This window comes from Apus apus, chromosome Z, assembly GCF_020740795.1.
Source record: "Apus apus isolate bApuApu2 chromosome Z, bApuApu2.pri.cur, whole genome shotgun sequence".
NCBI lineage: Eukaryota > Metazoa > Chordata > Aves > Apodiformes > Apodidae > Apus > Apus apus.
Window position 1 is genome coordinate 7,570,786 of NC_067312.1, and position 19,832 is coordinate 7,590,617.

The window sequence follows — 19,832 nt, forward strand, 5'->3', positions numbered from 1 at the left end:
GGAATCTGGAAACACAGATAAAATAATTTTCTGGAGTAATCTTACATTTGCACTTTGGAAAAAGGAAGTGAGGAACAAAGTATAACAGCGAATGGGACAACTTCATTTTTCTATTGGACATGAAAAATTTAGTTTGGGAAGGTACTAACCACCCATGGGAAGTGCTGAGCTCCTGTTGCCAGCCAGGCTGATTCTACAGTACACCATTTTGTAGAAGACCTTTTAAACTTCGCAGCCCAGGGATCAAAACCACATCTTTTAGTTTTTTGGCAATCAACTTATCTGCACCACAGTAAATACATTTCTAGTTATTTTCAGCGACTGTTTGGGGTTTGTGACTCTTCTTATCTTATAAAAATAATGTACAAGCATCTTGGGAAAAACTGGCAATAGTGATTGGGTTCATCATGTGCAGATAAATGTGGACCAGGAATGTTTTCTCGTAATGATTTGAATAGTCACCTCTTTAGGATAATGTAATTTTGCTTTGTTCTGTTTTGAGGCAACTATATTCAGATTGACCTGAAGCTTTACTGTTTTTTATCTCTTTGGAGAAGTTGTAAAGATATGCAATTTATAAGAAATCAGAGAGCTATCGATGTGCAGGTGAAAAAGTAAATAAAACTTGCATCCTCTGAATTTAAGCTGATTCAATTGATGTTAAATGAGAAGCTGAGTTAGGTAACAAAGGATTGTGATTTCTGAAAGACAGTTTCTGATGAATGTAGTGGAGGTAGCTGGACTGAGGGTATCAGGAACTTAAATAAAGAGATACTCTGGAATATATTCAAGCAATATGGTTTGGGAAAAAATATAAATAATAATAATAAAAAAGTATGTCTCCCCAATATGGGGGCTAAAGTGTGGGAGGAATAAGGATAATAGGTAGACATGGGTTGAAAAAATAGGGATGCAAATAATTATCTTAAGGGCTCCAAGATTAATTCGAGAATATAGAAGATAGACTTGTAAAGGAAAATAAGCTGAAGTTGGCACAAACGTGGACTGATCACAGTCTATTACAGTGATCAAAATGAGCGAAAGCCTGTCATAGGAGAGGACATGAGAAAACAAGGTCTGTTTACCCAAGAAAAATGAGGACTTAGAAAGATATGATGGTTGTCAATAAATAAATGAAAAAGAATTCACCAAAGAGAGATATGAGGTATTTAAGTTAACACCAGTGTTGGCATAAGAATAAATAGGATATGTTGGCCATGAACAAATTTGAACTGAAAAGAAAGTGAAGATTGCAAGTCGCTAGAGCAGTGAGATTTCAGAATTAACTTCTAGAGAGGGTGGTGGGGGAAAACAGTCTTTTTCAGAGAAGAAATCAATAAATTTATTTATATAATTATACTGCATAGTGTCCATGGGGCTAGAAAACTGTCTTTACTCAGGAGGATGCCTCTGATACGTATAACCATGTTGTTAAATTAAAAAATAGTGACAGCTGAATAAGAAATAAATGTGTGTAAAAAATATCACATGGCCATGCAAACGCTACCATTTGTATCAATCAATCATTTAATTATAGCATTCTAAATTCTGGGACTTTCAGTTAAATGTGCCTGACTTACGACTTTCACAATCTTGTTTTTTTCAGGGATTTGTCTTAGCTTGATGTTTAAAGAATAGAATATTAAAACATTTGTGTGAAACAAACAAATAAAACATCCTACTATCATTTCCAGTTCTAATTTTGAAAATGTGATGTGCATTATATATATATGCCAGTACTGTGTATTTTTGGAAATCAGTTCCTTGTGAGAGTTTGTTCTTGACTTTGATTCATATGTGTTCTAGGAAGCAGAGTCAAATCTCAGACCCTATAAGAGCACTCCCTATCCAAGTTCTTGGTGAGACTGACAGAAGAGTATATGAAGTACATGTTTTCAAATTACTTTTCTCTGTGAATTTAAGATTGTGGTAACCTGTTTTCCTCATGTAGTTTTGTGACATCAAGAGTAACTGTTACTTAATTCTTGGTTGTGCTAACAGTAATAACCCCAATTACATTTAACAAATAATTTTATTATTGTATATTCCTTAGATTATTTTTTTTTATATTTAAATGAAGGATTAAAATATTTATGGATTCATTTATTAAGGAAAAGAAATAGCTTAATATGCTCCTTTTTAAACAAGGGTGGGTTTTTTGTTTTGTTTTGTTTTTTTTTCTGGTGGGGGAGGATTGTCATGTTTTTATTCCTTTTCTTCTTCTCTTGGGAGAAGCATCAGGCTTACACTGTAAGACAACCTCATAACTGTCTGACTTGTCAAGCACTGAGGCTTGTGCCTAAGAAAAATCTCACCTCCCAACTCTGTTAATTTTCCCTTTCTAAAAATCAAATGCCTTGAAAAGTCAGAGATATCATGTTACAGCTGTTGAGCTGCTGGTATACAGGGAGAGCAATCACTCTCACTTTCTTTCCTTTTTCCACCTCTTTCCTTCATTCCTCCTCAACCTAATACTCACATACCGTTCTTACTGACCTGCCTCACCTCTTCTCCAATGTAAATTATATGATATAATTTGGAAAACTGCAAAAAACATGGAAAAAGGACAAAAGTTGGCAAACAAGTTTGAAAAAACAGGAAAAATTTCAAGGTCATGATGTTTTTCTCCTCCATGAATGAGCTGGTTCTCTGAAAATATTATAACATCAGAAATGGTTTCTCATTTCTAGTATATCTGCTTCCAAAAACTCCATTGTTTTTTTGAGTCTTTTCACACAAATAAAGGATGCGCAAAATACACATGGGCACACATTAATACACGCATACATGCAGACATTGTTTGAACAAAACAAAAAAGAGGAGTCTACACTGGGAGCAAGGCTATTTAATAGCTTTGTCAGCTACGAAAATGATCAGAGGACTAGAATACCTCTCCAAAAAAAAAAAAAAAAAGGCTCAGAGCATTGGAGCTTTGACAATCTGTAGAAAAGAAATCTCCAATAAGACTTATTGCAGCAGTGAAGAGGGCTTTTGAGACTTTTTTTTTAACTTTTTACCAATGTCTGTAGTGACAGGACAAGGGTCGAAAGATTTGAACTGAAAGGGTGTAGATTTAGATTGCACATAAGGAAGACATTTGTTGTTGTTGTTGTTGTTGTTGTTTTCCTTCTGAGGATGGTGAGACACTGTCACAGGTTGTCCAAGCAAGTTGTGGATGCCCCATCTATGGAAGTTTTCAAGGCCATGCAAGATTGGGTTTTGAGGGTTGGGTTGAACTACATGATCTTTATGGTCCCTTCCAACACAAACTGTCTTATTATTCTATTAAAATAACAAATTTGAGAGTTACAGAATGGAGCAAACCCTGTAATTTTTTATTTAAATGTAATATGGAAATTCTATTGAAAAAGTTCACAGTAATTTCTCAGAAATTTACGCCACTCTTTTGAGTTTTTGGAGTGAGTTTTGAGGCTGTGTGTGTTTTGTTTATTTGGTTGTGGTGGGTTTTTCTGGTTTGTTGTTGTTTTTTAATTATCTAAGTGTCACGATCCGGTATTCGGATACGTGGCACTTTTTTTATTAAAGGTGATCCCAAATGGTGAAATTAAGACGCAAACGAGGTCAGATGTCACACGCACAACAAGCTTTTATTAGAGTAACACAGCAAAGTCCCTAGAGCGGATAGGACAGGGAGGAAAACAGAGACAGAAAAGAAAGGAGAAAGCAGAAATACAGAGGACAGCAAGCAAGAGCATAGTTACCACCACGGTCCAGCGATGTCGTCGGTGGGGAAGTGGTTCCTGGTGGGGAAGTGCTTCAAATGCACCCATAGTGTCCCAGATTTTTATACAGTTCTTGCCCACTGCACCCCCACTTTTCTCCCTGAATAAGGGAGAAAATCCTGCTATCTTCTCTGTGCTCCTCCGAGATAGCAGGGGGGTAGGTACGGCTCCAGGGCTATGTCCTGCAGATAGTCTTTGTTTGGCTAAATGTTAAGACCAGCCATTTCAAAGAGGAGGTTGAGACAACTGGCACCACAGGATTAGTTTATTGCAGTGGAGTTTCAGTCCTAGGAAGTGGCTTGAGACCAGCACTCTTTGTCTTGTCCTGCTAAGTTGGTGATTTTCATGAGATATATCAAGGCCTGGTTATCACTGTCCCAGCACCAGCTGTAGATCTCCTTTTTTTCTCCAAGCTCAGCATGTCCCACATTAAACTCCCCAGTTCTCAGGTACACATTGCAGGAGGGGAAGCAAAACAGTTGAGTGGGTTGCTGAGACATCTCTTTAGTCCATCAACGAATGTTGTTCAACTCTCAGATGCCACAAGACAGACAACAGATATCCTGAGTGCCAAAGTCCATCACTTATCTCTTGGATTGTTCGAGACAAGCACTGTACATTCTGAATGCCACATCACCCCGTGGCTCGACAATCCAATGCTACCTCCTGGGTGGCTCAACATTGTGTTGTTTGTTTTGTTTTTTTTTTTTTTTTCTACGTGGTGGTTTTGAAAGATAGATAAGGAAAATAGGAAATTTTAGCACACTTATTGCTTGCCTGCCTAGATGGAATAGTTGCAGGCCAGCAGATGTGCACAAACAGGAGAAGAAAGGATAGAAAAGTAGGAAGAGAGCATCAGCTAAAAACAACAACAATAACAACAATTATATAAAAATCCTAAGAACAATTACAAAGATAACAACCACCCTCAACCCAAAGTCCCCAAAAAGTCCAAATAGTTTTTTCTCTGCTACCACTCTCCTCGGGTCAATGATGTCTCCACCTTTATCCAGCATTCTGGTATAAGTCCCAAAGAAAATTTAGTCCTTTAGCTGTAACAGTCCAACTCCAACCGGTGTTTTCCATCCACGGTGATAGCAGAAAGGAACTGTAAAACTCAACAATTATCAACAATTATCAATTACAACAACTAACAATCAACATTAACAATTAACAATTTCTTAACATTATTTTTACATAACTGGGGAGATCCCAGGCCAGAACCGAGGTCTATGGCTGGGAAGGGTTAGAGGTGGAAGGTAGGGGGGAGGTAGGGGGGGTAGGTTCAGTATTTTCAGGGAATGAGGGTGACCGTCTACACAAACGACTACATACTTCATGCAAGTGATTGCAAGGACAGAGCAAATACAAAACAAGACCAGCAAAAACAATAATGACAATAAGCATGGCAAAGTAGACATGTATGGCACCTTCTAGGATCCCATTTTGTTTTTGCATGGCGTTCAGGATATCACTTTTCAATGCCTTCACATCACTTCTTAAAATCTCTAAGTTGCTCATGGTGGGTCTGTTTCGCTGAGGTCTGCTATGCCGCGAGTCTGAGGTGCTGGGGTGCGGCGCGCTGGCTGTGCTTGCGCTGGTCCAGTCTGAGCTGGTCTGGCCACGCAGAAGGAAAAAGGGTGTCCACGCCCTCGTCCCATCAAGGCGCCTGCGCAGCTCAGTTGTTTGTTTGTTTCTCTGCCTCGTAGATAGTTGTAGTTTTTAAGCTAGTTATGCAAAAACAAACTATAAAATATATTATAGGAAATCTGTAAAACAGCGTTTGCTCATACAATCCTTACCACTGATGGTTTTGGTTGGTAAACTGCATGAATGTGCTTAACACCTTCTGGGGATAAAGTGGTTACAAACTGTGTCTTGGCTACTACATGTTGGATAAGTTGGATAGAACATGGAATGATACAAGGCAAAAACATTAATGTTGCTAAACCACATAAAACAAAAAAGAGAATACGTTTGATGGTCGGGCCACCTGGAAGCCACGAAAACATATCAAATTCCCAGCCTTTCCAGGTCTGGACTGGCACATGAGCCAGTTTCCGGATTCCTTGGGTAATATCCTTAACAACTTTCCCATTATCATCAATTTTCAAACAGCAATTGGAATCATTAAGCTTTCCACAGACTCCTCCCTCTTCTGCCAGCAGGTAATCGAGAACCATCCGATGTTGCAATATTGCTGTCCGCATTTGTGTAGCTTGGTCTGCTAATAGATCAAGAGCGGTAGCTGTCTGGTTGGTAATAATTTCTAACACAGCCTGTAGCCGTATAATGCGATTAAGATTATAAATCGGTTCTCGAGCACCACTGATCGGTTCATAGGGGTTCCATGTGGCAGGCCCATAATATTCTATGATATGTTGAGGGGGCCACTCGTCTTTCCCCCATGACTGGGAGCTTTTGCCCACCAAGCTTGTGTCTATGGAACGTTTTTCTCGATGCAAATCATCATACACTTTAACTCCAAGTTCATTACCCACTACATTCGGGAGTAAGAAAAATAAAGGGTGAATCACTCCAATGTAACATATTCCAGTCCAATTGGCAGGTAACCATCGGTAAGCAGTATGCCCACAAATCCAATAATGGCCTCTTAATGCCCTAGTTCCATTAGCAAAAGGGCCATTCCAATGTTCTTCATCTGTAGGGACCTGATAATATAATGTGTCACCTGGTCCTAAGGGTCCCCCTAAGACGGTGGGCTTTCCACCTTTATCACAATAGTCACATCGCCATGCTTCCCCACTTTCTTTCCATTTACAATTACAAGCAAAATCTTTACCTGTTTGATTTGAACTAGCCCAAAATTTCTTGAATTGAGTGCGAGAGCCATTCTGGAGTTGCCACTGCCATTGATATACACGTATGATGTGGTTAGGACTGGTGGTGTTAGCATGGGGGCAACTCAAAAACAAGGCATGAAAGAACTTGTCCTGTCCCACAGCTTTACATCCTTCCCCTGTTGGTTTTTCATAAGAACATTTGACCCAACTATTATTGGAAAGTTTTACATGGGTCTGATTCCATCTTCCTGCATACTTAGAACAATCATAGGGGCGACAATATGGGTCCCAGCAATCATAACCAGGAGACAAGGTCCATTCACAACTACTTTGTCCCACAAAATGTCCATGGGGATCAGTTCTATTCAAACAGTATATGCCTTTTTCAGGATAACGAATGGACCAGGGGGAGGCATCCTCTTCCCAGAATGCTGTACCATTTCTCACATCACTTAACTTGCTTATCCACCACTTAGCAGCAACTGGCTTGGCTACCCAGGGCCAACTTGAAAGCCCCATGGGTCCTCCACACACCCAACAAGAGGTTAGGTCAAAGGCTCGGGCTATCTGTTCACCTAGAACCATAAATTCATTTCGTTCTTCCCAGTTTTCCCATGATCCTGGTGTTTGGTCTCTACCTTCAAAAGCAATGACGTGGAGGACGGTTGTCCAAAGAATAAGGGATAATATTCCATAATGCATGATATAGTCCCACCCACTACAATGATTATACAAACAATACACACAATTACAAGGGATTCAGGAGTCAATTCTCCCATAAAGCTGCACAGCAGAGATTTGATCCTCTTGGTTCTGTGCCTGTAAAGAGACAAAAAGAGAAGATCCTCGGTCCTAAATGAAGGACCAGGTTAATATTAAAAGGATGGGACAATCCATCTTGTGTTGATTTTGTGCTCTTTGTCATTAGCATCTCTGGCTTTCCATATATACCGGTTTAGGGGTAATTTTAGCACAAGGGGGACTCTCCCAGCTGTGGGGAGGTCCACCAGGACTGGTTGTCCTGGGTAATAGGAGGGGTGTGTTTGGTGATCTGATTCATTGGGAGCAGGTAAAATAGTGGGAGCTTTGGGGCAAAAGGCTGTCAATTTTGGACATCCATTCCTTCCCCATCGGCTATTCACGGCTGTAACTGCATCCCTCAGTCTTGATGTCCACCTGCTGCCTTGTGGTTTCAGAAAACGTTTTAACATGCCATTAGTTCTTTCCACTATTCCATTTGCTTGAGGATAGTAGGGAGTGTGGAAAATCCAATTGATTCCCTCCTGTTTTGCCCAGTCTTGCACCATTTTAGCAGTAAAATGTGTGCCATTATCTGATTGAATTGTTTGAGGTTTTGGGAGTGTCCCAAACCATGTTTTCAGGCCAATAACTGTGTTTTCCCCTGTAGCCCGTGCAAAAGCTTCTGCCTGGACTAATCCTGATAGAATTTCTACTCCCACTAATACATATTGCTTGCCTTCTGATTTCCGGAAGGGACCAATATAATCTACCTGCCAGGCTTCCCATAGTCCCTTTCCAGTTCTCAAATGCAAGGGATCATCTTCTAGGGGGTGCTTTTCAAGGCGGGTACAGCACTGGTCACAGGCAGAAATACAGGTTTTGCACTGTTCTCGGGTAACAGGCCAGCCTCGGGCATGGGCTTCACAATGTAAATCTTTGATTCCTGAATGTCCCCTTTTTACATGCAGCCACTCCAAGAGCCTCTCCCAGTCTTCTTCTATGGGGGAGTTCTGCAAAGGTGCTAAGCGGGCCAGTTCATCTGCTTTGTTATTCCATTGGCTTGTAGGGGACTTACCATCCTGATGAGCAGCTACCCATGCAACAGCAAATGAACCTTGCAATGGTTAAAATTTCTTGCCACTTATCTTTCTGCCAAATGGGAATGCGGTTTACTTCCCATTCATTTTGTTCCCAAAAGGGGAGCCACTCTGTGCATCCCTTGAAGACAGCATAAGAGTCAGTGTAGATATAGACAGGAGAGGAAGTTTGAGATTCATGCTGAAAAACACTCCACACTGCTACTAGTTCCCCGACTTGTGCACTACCCTCACCCTCAGTAATTATTTCCTGTTCATTATCAACTCGCAAAGCGACTGCCCGGTATTTCCACACCTTTCCCTCTCGTCTTGCAGAGGCATCCGTGAACCAGGCATTTTCCAACTGCCCAGTGAACGGAGGCGCTACCTGTATAACAGGAGGGAGGTTTATCTCTGTAGCCTCACCCTCCGGCTCTTCCTGGATAGACAACATTACGGGAGTCCCTTCAGTCACTTTGAAAATTTCGCAATAGTGCTCAATTTGGGCGTACCATTTCCTTACAGATGCTCGTTGGGCCACCCCGTCAGGGGGTGGGGTCCCCGACAATACTGATTTAAGTACCTTAAATGGGCCTCTAAGTACCAGTGGTTGTTGCCGAATTGTTCTTTCGGCTTCGCGCAGTGCTATGCTTACCACAAACAAACCCTTCTCCCAAGGGGTATACCTCTTCTCAGCATCTTTAAAGCTGCGAGAGTAAAAACTAATCGGCCGAACCGGTCCTTGTGGCCCTTTTTGCCACAAGTGCACAGACATGCCACTTAATGCAAAGCCCCACTCTATGTGAACTGGGTCGGAAGGGTGAATTGGGCCCAGGGCTTGGTGTGCCGTAGCTTCAAAAATTAACAGTTTTAGAGCTTCATCATGTACTTCAGTCCATTGCCACTGTGCCCTCTTCCGCAGTAAATCATATAGGGGTCTTGCTATGATAGAAAAATCGGGTATGTGCTTTCGCCAAAACACCAGTAACCCCAAAACATGTTGTAGCTCCTTTTTCGATTCTGGTTTTGTGACCTGCTCCAGAGTAGTCAGGGTTTCTGGGGGAATACAAGTTTTACCTCCTCTCCACCAGATGCCCAAGAACTTTACTTCCTGAGAGGGCAGCTGTACCTTTTCTGCTGGAATTTGCAAACCTATATTTTCCAAGTGAGAGATTATGCGCTCCTGGGTGGTTTGCACAGCTTCCACTTGATCTCCAGCAATTAGCACATCATCAATATATTGATATACTTTCACCCCGTCCTCTCTGGGAATCAGCTCGAGTTCCTGTGCTAGAGCATGATGTGCTAAAGTGGGAGAGTGTTTGTACCCTTGGGGAAGGCGTGTGAAGGTATATTGTTGTCCTTCCCATATAAAAGCAAATTGATCTCTGTCTTCTACCTGCAAAGGGACCATGAAAAACATATCTTTGACATCGATAGTAGCCATGATAGGGTGTGCCTGCTCTTGTATCAGAGCAATGAGTTCAGCAATGTTTGGCACGGCAGCAGTTAAAGGAGCTGTGTTGGCATTTAACCTGCGATAATCTATTGTGAGCCTCCATTTCCCGTTTGGTTTCTTTACTGGCCAGACCGGGGAGTTAAAAGGGGAATGGCAGGGGACGACCACCCCTTTTTGCTTTAGATCTTCAATCACCGGAGTGATTCCTGCTCTGGCACCCAGGGGCAATGCATATGGCTTAACGTTAGTTATTTTGGATGGGGGAAGGGGCGGCGCGGTTTGTAACAGGCGAACCTGCATGTTAGAGATACCAAACGCCCACTGTTTCCCCTGGTCGTCGGTCCATGTTCGCCCCTGCAAAACATCAATGCCCAACAAACTGAAGGGAAATTCACCAATCGCCATTCTCACAGAAATGAAATCATCCTCTCCTGGCAATAGGATTTTAACAAACGCGGAGACTACGATTTGTGCGGCGCCCACGGCACCCATTATTCGCAGGGGTTTCTTGGAAGGTTCTACACCGCAACTTTTTGCGTCCCTTTCTGTAAGAGCAGAGATTTGAGCTCCAGTGTCTACTAAAAAGGTAATGGGCACTTTACGAGGGCCTACAGTAGTTGTTATCAACACATCTCCGTCAATATTCCTGGTGAGTTGTCTAATATACATCCAGCCTCCGTCTCCCCTCCCACCTACGGGGAGCGAGGCATCTAGTTTCCCTGTTCGGCTTTCATAGTCAGAATGGGGTCCTTCAAATCTATGAGTGGGGGGGCACTGGCTATTGTTTCTTCACAGGCAGATTTCTCACACACCGCGGAAACGGGCGGTTTATCTGGCCAAGCAGTCACCATTTTTCTCAACACATCTGTGGGGGTTCCATCCATTAATTCACGCGGAATCCCCTTTTGCCAACCAAGATGCCAAAGGTCTCTCCTTGCCGTCGGGGCAATAAGGTTAGGTGGGGGACGTCTAAATCCTTTACCTGGGGGTCTGTCACGAGGGGACGGACTTGCCCATCGGACTGCTTTAGTTTCTGACCGATGAGGAGAGGGATTAATTGGCCCATATTTCCGGCCATAATTAATCAGCTCCTGTGCAATCTCTCCCCAGGTCCATGTTTTTGACTTTTGGGTGTTATGATCTTGAGTTACGATCTCTTCCAGTCGCGCAAGTGGGCTGGTAGCTTTAATTTGTCCTTGCAGTTGAATCCCAACAGGTCTAAGGGATTCAGGGAGCCCACGAATTAATGGGGTCATCCTTTCCGGATCCACTGTCAATAACATTGGGGACTCCTGATAAGGATTCAGCTGCCCGTTGTGCATCATTTGCAAACAGGCTGCTTTCTGTACACTCTCTAATATTTGTTCCATGGTTCCAACAATAGCCAATGGGTCCCCCCTCTCTAGGGGATCTAATCCACTAGCCCAATAAGCGGCGCGTTGTGTGAGTGACCACGGGGCCCTCTGGTCGCCAGTAGTTAAAAAGACACCGGGTCCCCAGTATCCTTCAGCCTCTTTTTCAGTTAATAAAATTTGGTCACCCCCGGACAAAGAGACTCGCCACACATACTCCGTTTCTGACTCTTTGGCGTTACGTGCGAATTCTTTCTTTAGCTTTGCCAGCTCGGTGGCTGAATATGGGACCTCCTTAGTTACCGAGGAAGGTTGTTCATCATCCGGGTCCTCATAATAGTATTCCCTTTTAATCAGGGGGCGTAACTGTGGAATTTTATCTGATCGGGCTTTAGCTTCCCGCAACTCTTTTTGAGGATAAATGGGACTCACTCTCCTAATATAGTCACGCTTTTCTTCCAATTCATTCATCTGCACTTCTGCCCCTTGCTCAGACCGAGAGGTACGCTCTTCCCACAGAGCGTACTTCAAAGAATCCGAGTGAGCCTTTTCACTCTCTAATTTCTCCCGGAGCTCAACATTCTCTCTTTTAAGGCCAGCAATTTGGTCCTGTAACGACTCGACTAATGTTTGCAGAGATGCGATAACTTTTCCTTTCTTGGTCTGGCAGTCAGCTCGGTGCTGCGCCGCCGACACCAGGCAAGCTCCTAGTACCGCACAGACTATGCCTTTGCCTTTCCTGAATCGCCGCTTGGCCTCCTTTTGTAATGCAGAGATACGATCTGCCACACTCTGTAAATTATGCCAATTTTCTTTAGCCCAGTCCTGTCCCGAGACTGACGGACGGGCATTACAAGTTTCCAAAATCTTAAACAATGTCTCGGGATCAACACTAGGGGAGGATTCCCCCGTATGAATTTCCTTTTCCATTATTACTTAACTCACAAAATCAGGGCCAAACGTCTCAGGAAGGGCAAGAACTTAGATTTCACGACGGCCACTGACAACACTCCCTGAGAGGATACACACGCTTAACTTTCTTAATTCACAATTACAAACTCAGCCCTCTTATCAACGGATCAGAACTCCAAAAACAACAACAACAACAAAAATACAAAAGAGACAGGAAATCGTCCTATCCCCCAAGCCTATCCGCTTGCTAGGCGAATAGGTAATCGTCTCCAACGGCCCTAAGGCACCTCTCCAAGAGGCGGAGACGCCGACCCACCGTTCCGCCGAAAAACCTCCAACCACAAGGAACGGGGGCCCCTAGCTTCTCTCCTCTCCGAGCAAGAGAAAGCTACAGTTCTGAATCCTAAGAGGTCAACCACAAAAGCCCCCCGTAGGCTTTTCCCCTACGGACACCGAGGCATACAAAAAAACTTGTGACACTTTCACCATTGGTATCCTGTCCGTGACGCCAATTAATGTCACGATCCGGTATTCGGATACGTGGCACTTTTTTATTAAAGGTGATCCCGAATGGTGAAATTAAGACGCAAACGAGGTCAGATGTCACACGCACAACAAGCTTTTATTAGAGTAACACAGCAAAGTCCCTAGAGCGGATAGGACAGGGAGGAAAACAGAGACAGAAAAGAAAGGAGAAAGCAGAAATACAGAGGACAGCAAGCAAGAGCATAGTTACCACCACGGTCCAGCGATGTCGTCGGTGGGGAAGTGGTTCCTGGTGGGGAAGTGCTTCAAATGCACCCATAGTGTCCCAGATTTTTATACAGTTCTTGCCCACTGCACCCCCACTTTTCTCCCTGAATAAGGGAGAAAATCCTGCTATCTTCTCTGTGCTCCTCCGAGATAGCAGGGGGGTAGGTACGGCTCCAGGGCTATGTCCTGCAGATAGTCTTTGTTTGGCTAAATGTTAAGACCAGCCATTTCAAAGAGGAGGTTGAGACAACTGGCACCACAGGATTAGTTTATTGCAGTGGAGTTTCAGTCCTAGGAAGTGGCTTGAGACCAGCACTCTTTGTCTTGTCCTGCTAAGTTGGTGATTTTCATGAGATATATCAAGGCCTGGTTATCACTGTCCCAGCACCAGCTGTAGATCTCCTTTTTTTCTCCAAGCTCAGCATGTCCCACATTAAACTCCCCAGTTCTCAGGTACACATTGCAGGAGGGGAAGCAAAACAGTTGAGTGGGTTGCTGAGACATCTCTTTAGTCCATCAACGAATGTTGTTCAACTCTCAGATGCCACAAGACAGACAACAGATATCCTGAGTGCCAAAGTCCATCACTTATCTCTTGGATTGTTCGAGACAAGCACTGTACATTCTGAATGCCACACTAAGATTTTATTAGACAAGATAGTTTCTTATACACTCTAATTTCTTCAGACATTTCCATTTAACATGTGCCATACATCTACACAGGAGAGTTCTATTGTTGATTTCACAGTGTCGTCAGTGTTGTGAAGGTATAAATTAAATATTAGTGGCAGTCTGAGAAGTGCATAGCTAAGTGTACAGTAAATGTCTTGCATGCTGCCAGTGAAATCCCTCACAGACATAGAATAGATATGCAAGTTGTATGAAGCTGAGAGGAAATGGAAGTAAGATAGAAAGAAAAGCTGCCGCTGCTCATTCTCAGTATTTAGGAGCTTGTTCACGTGATCAGCTCAGTTTTTGGATATCCTTGATGGAAGGGGGCAGCAAAAGTAAGAAAGCAATGACTAGTAGTGCTCAGTCTTTAACCCTTTTCATGACTCAACTTTATCCCTCTCTTCCACTGTAGAGATTTATTGGTGAAAGAGGGCCCAGATTTGTCATTCAGCTAGAGAGTAAATTTAACTTTTTACAAACAGGAGAAGCAAAGAAGAGGATAGTGAGGATGAATGGAAAGGTGATGTACTGTAAGGCACTTAACTCCATTGCACTTTTTCTGTATATAAATTTTCACAGCCTTTTAAATATTGTGCATTTTTAGTTTGGTGGGATTTTTTGGTAGTGGGGGAAGGGACCCAAGAGTGGCTCTGGTAAGAAGGTGAGAAACAGCCCCTGCTCCAAAATCCAGCCAAAGAGCCATTAAAGGGACAACAGATGCACCTCAGTGAGTAACATATGAAAGAACAGCTATAACAACTGAGCAGAGCTAGCACTTAGGGGAGAAGAGCTGTGCTGGGGAAGGAGAGCAGTAATGGTGGTTGGTGAGGAAGAAGGGGAAGAAGGTTCCTGAGCAAAAGTTTCCCTGCAACCCATGGCAAGATGGCAGGCTGATCCCCTGCACTCATGGAGGAATGTGGTAGAGCATTCCCTGGAGGCACCAGGGTGGGTGAACTTGGCCAGTAGATTTGGATTTTGTGGCCAGTGGATTTGCTGCCAGTAGGCTCTGATTATGCATCTTTGGAAGACCCTGGTACCAGTGAAGTCAGCTGTTCCCAAAGGAGCCCATGACTCTGGGAAGCCCACACTGGAGCAGCTTGTTACTGACCTTGTGGGAAGGACTCATGAAGGAGAGGTTCGTGAGGACTCTCTCCTATGGGAGGGACTTCATGGGGAAGCAGGAAAGGGCTGTAAGGCTAGCCAAGATACTTAGATTCTTGGATATAACATGTCTACAGGGGTGTTTAAGACCTTGCAAGACTGTTAAAGTCAGGATTTTAAGCACTACTGCTCTTTTCCATAAACAAGGGCTTGGACATCAAATAGGACCTTGATGTTACATTTGCTTCTTATAAGGTCTGCAAAACACTGAGGAAAAATTAGTAGCCTGAAAGTTCTAAGAAGGAGGTTGATTGGTTGTTTTGTTTCTTTTTTGGGGGGGGCGTTTGGTTGTTGGTTTTGGTTTTGTTTGTTTTGTTTTCCTTCGGATAAATAAGAGGAGAAGAACTGTTTTTCAGTCATGGTATGTCTTTCCTTTGCAGTGGAACAGGTGGAAAGATATGCTAACTTTTCATTCAAGGCATGGGAGTGCTCTACACAATAAACTGACACTATGTTTATTCTAGCAGATGAAAGTAACAAAAAATTATTTCTCTAGAACTGATGCCAATTATCACAGAAATTCAGTGCACTATTTAATTTCTTAGTGTGCCTAAGGACTAGAGTTAAAAACAACTAATTCTGTTTGCTTGTTTTGTTGTTGCTTTTTTTTTAATCTAATCTGGCTGTTAAATTGGAAGGCCAAGACAGCTAATTACTAACTTGTTTCCATCTCCTATCAGCATATTTTTTGAGTTGGTTGGTTTCTGTTTGTTAGTTTTTTGCAACATGGGAACAGGAAGGGAGTTTGACCTTAAAGCTCAAATCACAGACTCCTGTGCAAAATAGTTCATTTTCCTTAGTTTTCAAATATTAACCTAAAATGCTGAAATAATGATCATGGCTGCTTTAGGCTCCTGCTATGGTCAGTAGCAGAAGACAAGTATTTCCAGGTGACAGTTCAGACTGCAGACTTCCAAAATAGCAACTACAATTAATCCAGGCTTAAAGTTCACAAGTACTTCTATTTCCTGTCTGGAAAATTGTGCAAGTTCTCCTTTCTTTTTTAGAATCATTTGCAAAATCAGAGTAGAGTCTATAAAAACAAGAATGGGTATTTTGGTCCTACAACTAGTTTCCAGTCCATTTCAGATTGGCATTCCTGTTGTGAAGAAAAGCTGCCACAGAATTCCTGTATCTCAAGGACTAAAAGTGCCCAAATCACCAGAATCCTTATAATAACTTCATCTTTCAGTTTATGTAATTGATAAAAGACTTCAAAAAGAAAGTTTGTGGCTGGTTCTCAAATACAGTCTCGCTACCTCACATCACTTGTCCATCCTCAACCCTTTTCTAAACTGCATTTTATATTCAGACCATATGTAAATAAATTCTGTGTATGGCTGTAACTGATACCTATATTCACTTCAACCATGTATGAATAGTCCAGCAAAAAAGACTTCAGTGAAGACTATTTGGAGTTACTGGAAGGGAAATAATCTTTGGGGGTTTTTTTGGCTCTCTGATTCTTTCTGCTAATAGAGCACTTGCTCACAAAATAAGTAAGAAAAAGAAATGTTGAATGTGCGGATTGAGGACAGCCTGTTCTTGACTGAGGTGAACAGGAGCTGCATCATCATTTCAACCTCCATCCTTACCACCCACAGAGTAAAAAATGAAATTTTTGCACACATGACTAGGATGGAATAATGGTTACATTTGTCCAAGACCAGAAAAGTAAGATTGGGGCAGGGGTGAAGGAAGGGGGAGGTAAGCGCTAAAGAAAAACAGCCTTCTAATAAGCTTCAGTTCCAGGTATTTCATAGATTCATAAAAGAAATGCCACCTTCAAGCAAGATACAGAAAATTTCAGTGAGCTGATAAACTTTTTGACCCCCAAAAGAAATGGAAATAAAATAACCTGTTGTAGTTTGGGCTAGGGCTAACAAAGTTTTTGACCACACAGAAGAGGCAAGGCAAACACAATCAGAAGTGACATAAGGGTCAGGTTTCTTCACATTAAATGTTAATAGTTACGGCATAGTCATTGAAATTTTATTTAGTTCCCCTTTGTTGCCATTAAATGCAATGACGGGAAATAAATATTTATAAATTGCACTCATTCTTAACAAAGTTTTTAAATAAATCAGATGTACAGCAAAATAGAGGGGTCAATCTCTTTACTCAGTTAACCATGGAGCATACTTAACTAGCTTATATTGCGCATCTGATTTGTAAGTATAAAAAGACAGGTGAGTAACTCCAGTGTAGAATGTCTTTGCTGTCCACAGAAAGCGCAAGCCTGATGATATCTGCAAGTCAGCTGGGACCTGGCTTATTCTGTGGTGAGAAGGATGGGACAATTGACTGCCAGACAGAGCACCAAACAGGTCTGTGCCCTGTAACCACAGGGGTGATAGTTCTCATCCGGTCTGTCCTTAGGTACATTCTCAGGCAATGTTAATATTAGGAATAAATCGGTTCTAAAATAAGCATAAGCTTGTTCTTAACTGATTGAAATGAAAGATTAATCCTAATAACTTAAGACTATTGTTAGATTTAGTAATGAAATGTTTTTAGATTCCAACCTCTGCAGTCTACAGCAAGGTTGCTCTAAAGGTTCCCTGCCCTTATCCCTTTCATTGCATTGTCAAGTATTCAGGAAATAATTGTTCTGCAACAGAATTCTGTTGACAACACAGAATATATTTTCTTTGGATTTTTACTATGTCATTTCAGGTTTTAGATTAGTTAGAGGAATATGCCAGAAGGACTGGATTTTTTACAGTATTGTAGTCTTGTTAGGATAACCACATTTAATTGGGTCTCCATATTAATTTATACATGTAACATAGTTGAAACCTTGGAGATTACTAGACACAGGTTAATAAACCTTGAAATATAAATATTTTATGACGTTTCAGATATATATTGCAAATATTTCTTCACACTGAGTGTCCCTGTGAAGTGTATGTTAGGATCATATTTTAATGACTATGACTAGTCAACTTAGAAGACTGTAGTCTATTATTGTTTCTGATTATCAGTGTTAACTCAAGTGGTTTGGATAAAAAGCTTTGGTGTTGTAGGCATGTGATACAACACAGGCAATTAAAAATGTTGCCTACAGCATTGTAGAAGGATGAAGTTTCTGTCTTGTTGCAGTAACCCTGTTTCTGTCAGTCTTATTGACATCTTCACATCTGGACAAACACAAGGTTTGTTTGTTTTGTTTCTTTGTTTGTTTGTTTGTTTGTTGGGCTTTTGGTTTTCTTGTGTTTTGGTTTGGTTAGTTTTTTTCCTTAATTTAGTTCAGTAGTAATATCTCCCAATGTAGTTTGCATAGTTTTGGGATTGTCCTCCCTCAGTAACATTCCACAATTTCAATTTAAATAATAAATCTAACAGTAGTACATAACAGGAAAACAAATAAACTAACAAAAAAACCCACCACAAAACAAACAAACAAATAAGCAAAACCAACCAAACAAATAAACCTACAAAACAAACAAAAAGAAAATCAAAACCAAAACGGAAAACATAACAAAGAAGAATGAAATTAATTGGTGAAAAGACTGTAAAACTTGAAACTGGAAAGGAAAGGAAGGTAGGGGGATTAAATTTAAGGTTCATGAGTTTTTGACAAGACAAAGTGATTAGCACAAGTGATATATATATTAGAGTAGTTTTGTTTTTTTTTTTTTTGGAACCTTGTTTAATATCTAAATAATTTCTTGTGAAATATAAAAATGCTCTCTTTCTACTTTTGAGTGTGTGTTTGTCTTTCTTTCAATTCCTCTCTCCTACCATGTACTTATCCATTTTGTTTCATGCTTCATTAGGGCACAGAGTCTAAACAACCATCTGAATATGCCTTGTCTGTGCATGAGCATCTCTGCACCATTGTTCTCATAGTTAATGCTGCTCCCTCTCTCCTCTTTGAAGCTTCTCCAAAGGAACTTTATCCCTTTGTTCCAGCTGCCATTTCATTAAACGCTTGCTTCACAAGACTTTCTATTAAAATAATGAAAGGAGAAAAAAAGGAAAGAAAAAAAAAAAAAAGAATGAAAAGAAATAAAGAGGGAGGAACAATTCTGAAGTAAAAACTAGAAAGGAGTACAAGGTTGTTTAAAATATAAAGGACTTCTCCCTCCCTTTCTCTCTTTCTCTCTCTTTTTCTCTCTCTCTCCCTTTCTCTCTCCCTTTCTCCCTTACTCTCTTGCTTTCTCTCACTGTCTTTCACTCTTTGTTTTGCTTTTGTATGGGCTTTCACTTTCACTTTCTTTCATCTTCTTTCGCTCTTTCTTCACATCAGAAAGGTCTTTGGTGTCTTGAAGGCTCAGTCTTACCAGAGAGCCATGGTATAAGCAAGATTTTTTTGGCAGAACTCCGAGTTTTCATGGATGGTGAAAGCAAAACTACTCAAGAATGAGCTTCTCTCAGTTCCTTTTGTATGTTCAGAGGGAAACAGCACACCTCACAAACCATTTTCAGGAAGGACTTGAACTACTTATGGGAGTTTAACATATAGCTTTAATAGGTGCAGCATGACAATTAGCACTTGCAAAGGCTTGGATATTCAGGAAAATTGGTTTATTTACTCTGAGTGCCAATAATGTCAATTACAGCATCAGTATTCCCACTTTAAGTAAAAGAGGTTTGGTAACAGGAATCTTGCACTGGAAAACACCAGACTGGGATTCAGATCACAGGGGTCCTAGTCCCAGGCAAATGCTACTGCAGGACAGTTTTTCCTCTGAGCAATTAATTCTCATTTTGAAGGTTTCAGCTGAAGTAGTGGGACACAGCTACAATTTGTCCTGTGTAATTAATTATTCATACTACTTCCCATAAAAAATAATAGAAACAAGTTATAACTGTGTTTATGAACCTCTTTACTCTTAAATTGTTTGAACTTAAGTTCCTTCCAATATTTTATTCATATATATATATATGTGTGTGTGTGTGTGCGTACTTACACTTAGATATGAATATGCATGTGAGTGTGTTTCCACATGGGTGTTTCTGAGTTGTTTGTGTTGCAGCTTGCAGTACTGCACTTAGAGTTTATATTTATTTGATAAGACTTACTTTGTAATTGTGAAACTTTTTTTTCTTTTTGTATTTTTTTCTTTATTCCCACTCTCGTCTTTTTTTTTTTTTTTTTTTACAGCAGGCACATCTGCCCTGTGGATGAATTTATTTCCTCAATCTCATGGTGC

General features: G+C 41.3%; 1 protein-coding gene across 1 annotated transcript; it reads right to left on the reverse strand.

The window, feature by feature from the left end:
* Positions 1-10,533: 10,533 nt before the first annotated feature.
* LOC127395584 (uncharacterized) lies at positions 10,534-12,105 on the reverse strand. Its single transcript, XM_051642731.1, has one exon. It carries the CDS (start codon positions 12,103-12,105, stop codon positions 10,534-10,536), a length of 1,572 nt encoding a protein of 523 aa, XP_051498691.1.
* Between the last annotated feature and the right edge of the window lie 7,727 nt (positions 12,106-19,832).

Bases quoted from the DNA above. Each gene is read 5' to 3' on its own strand.
- LOC127395584 (XM_051642731.1), bottom strand. From the start codon at position 12,105: ATGGAAAAGGAAATTCATACGGGGGAATCCTCCCCTAGTGTTGATCCC.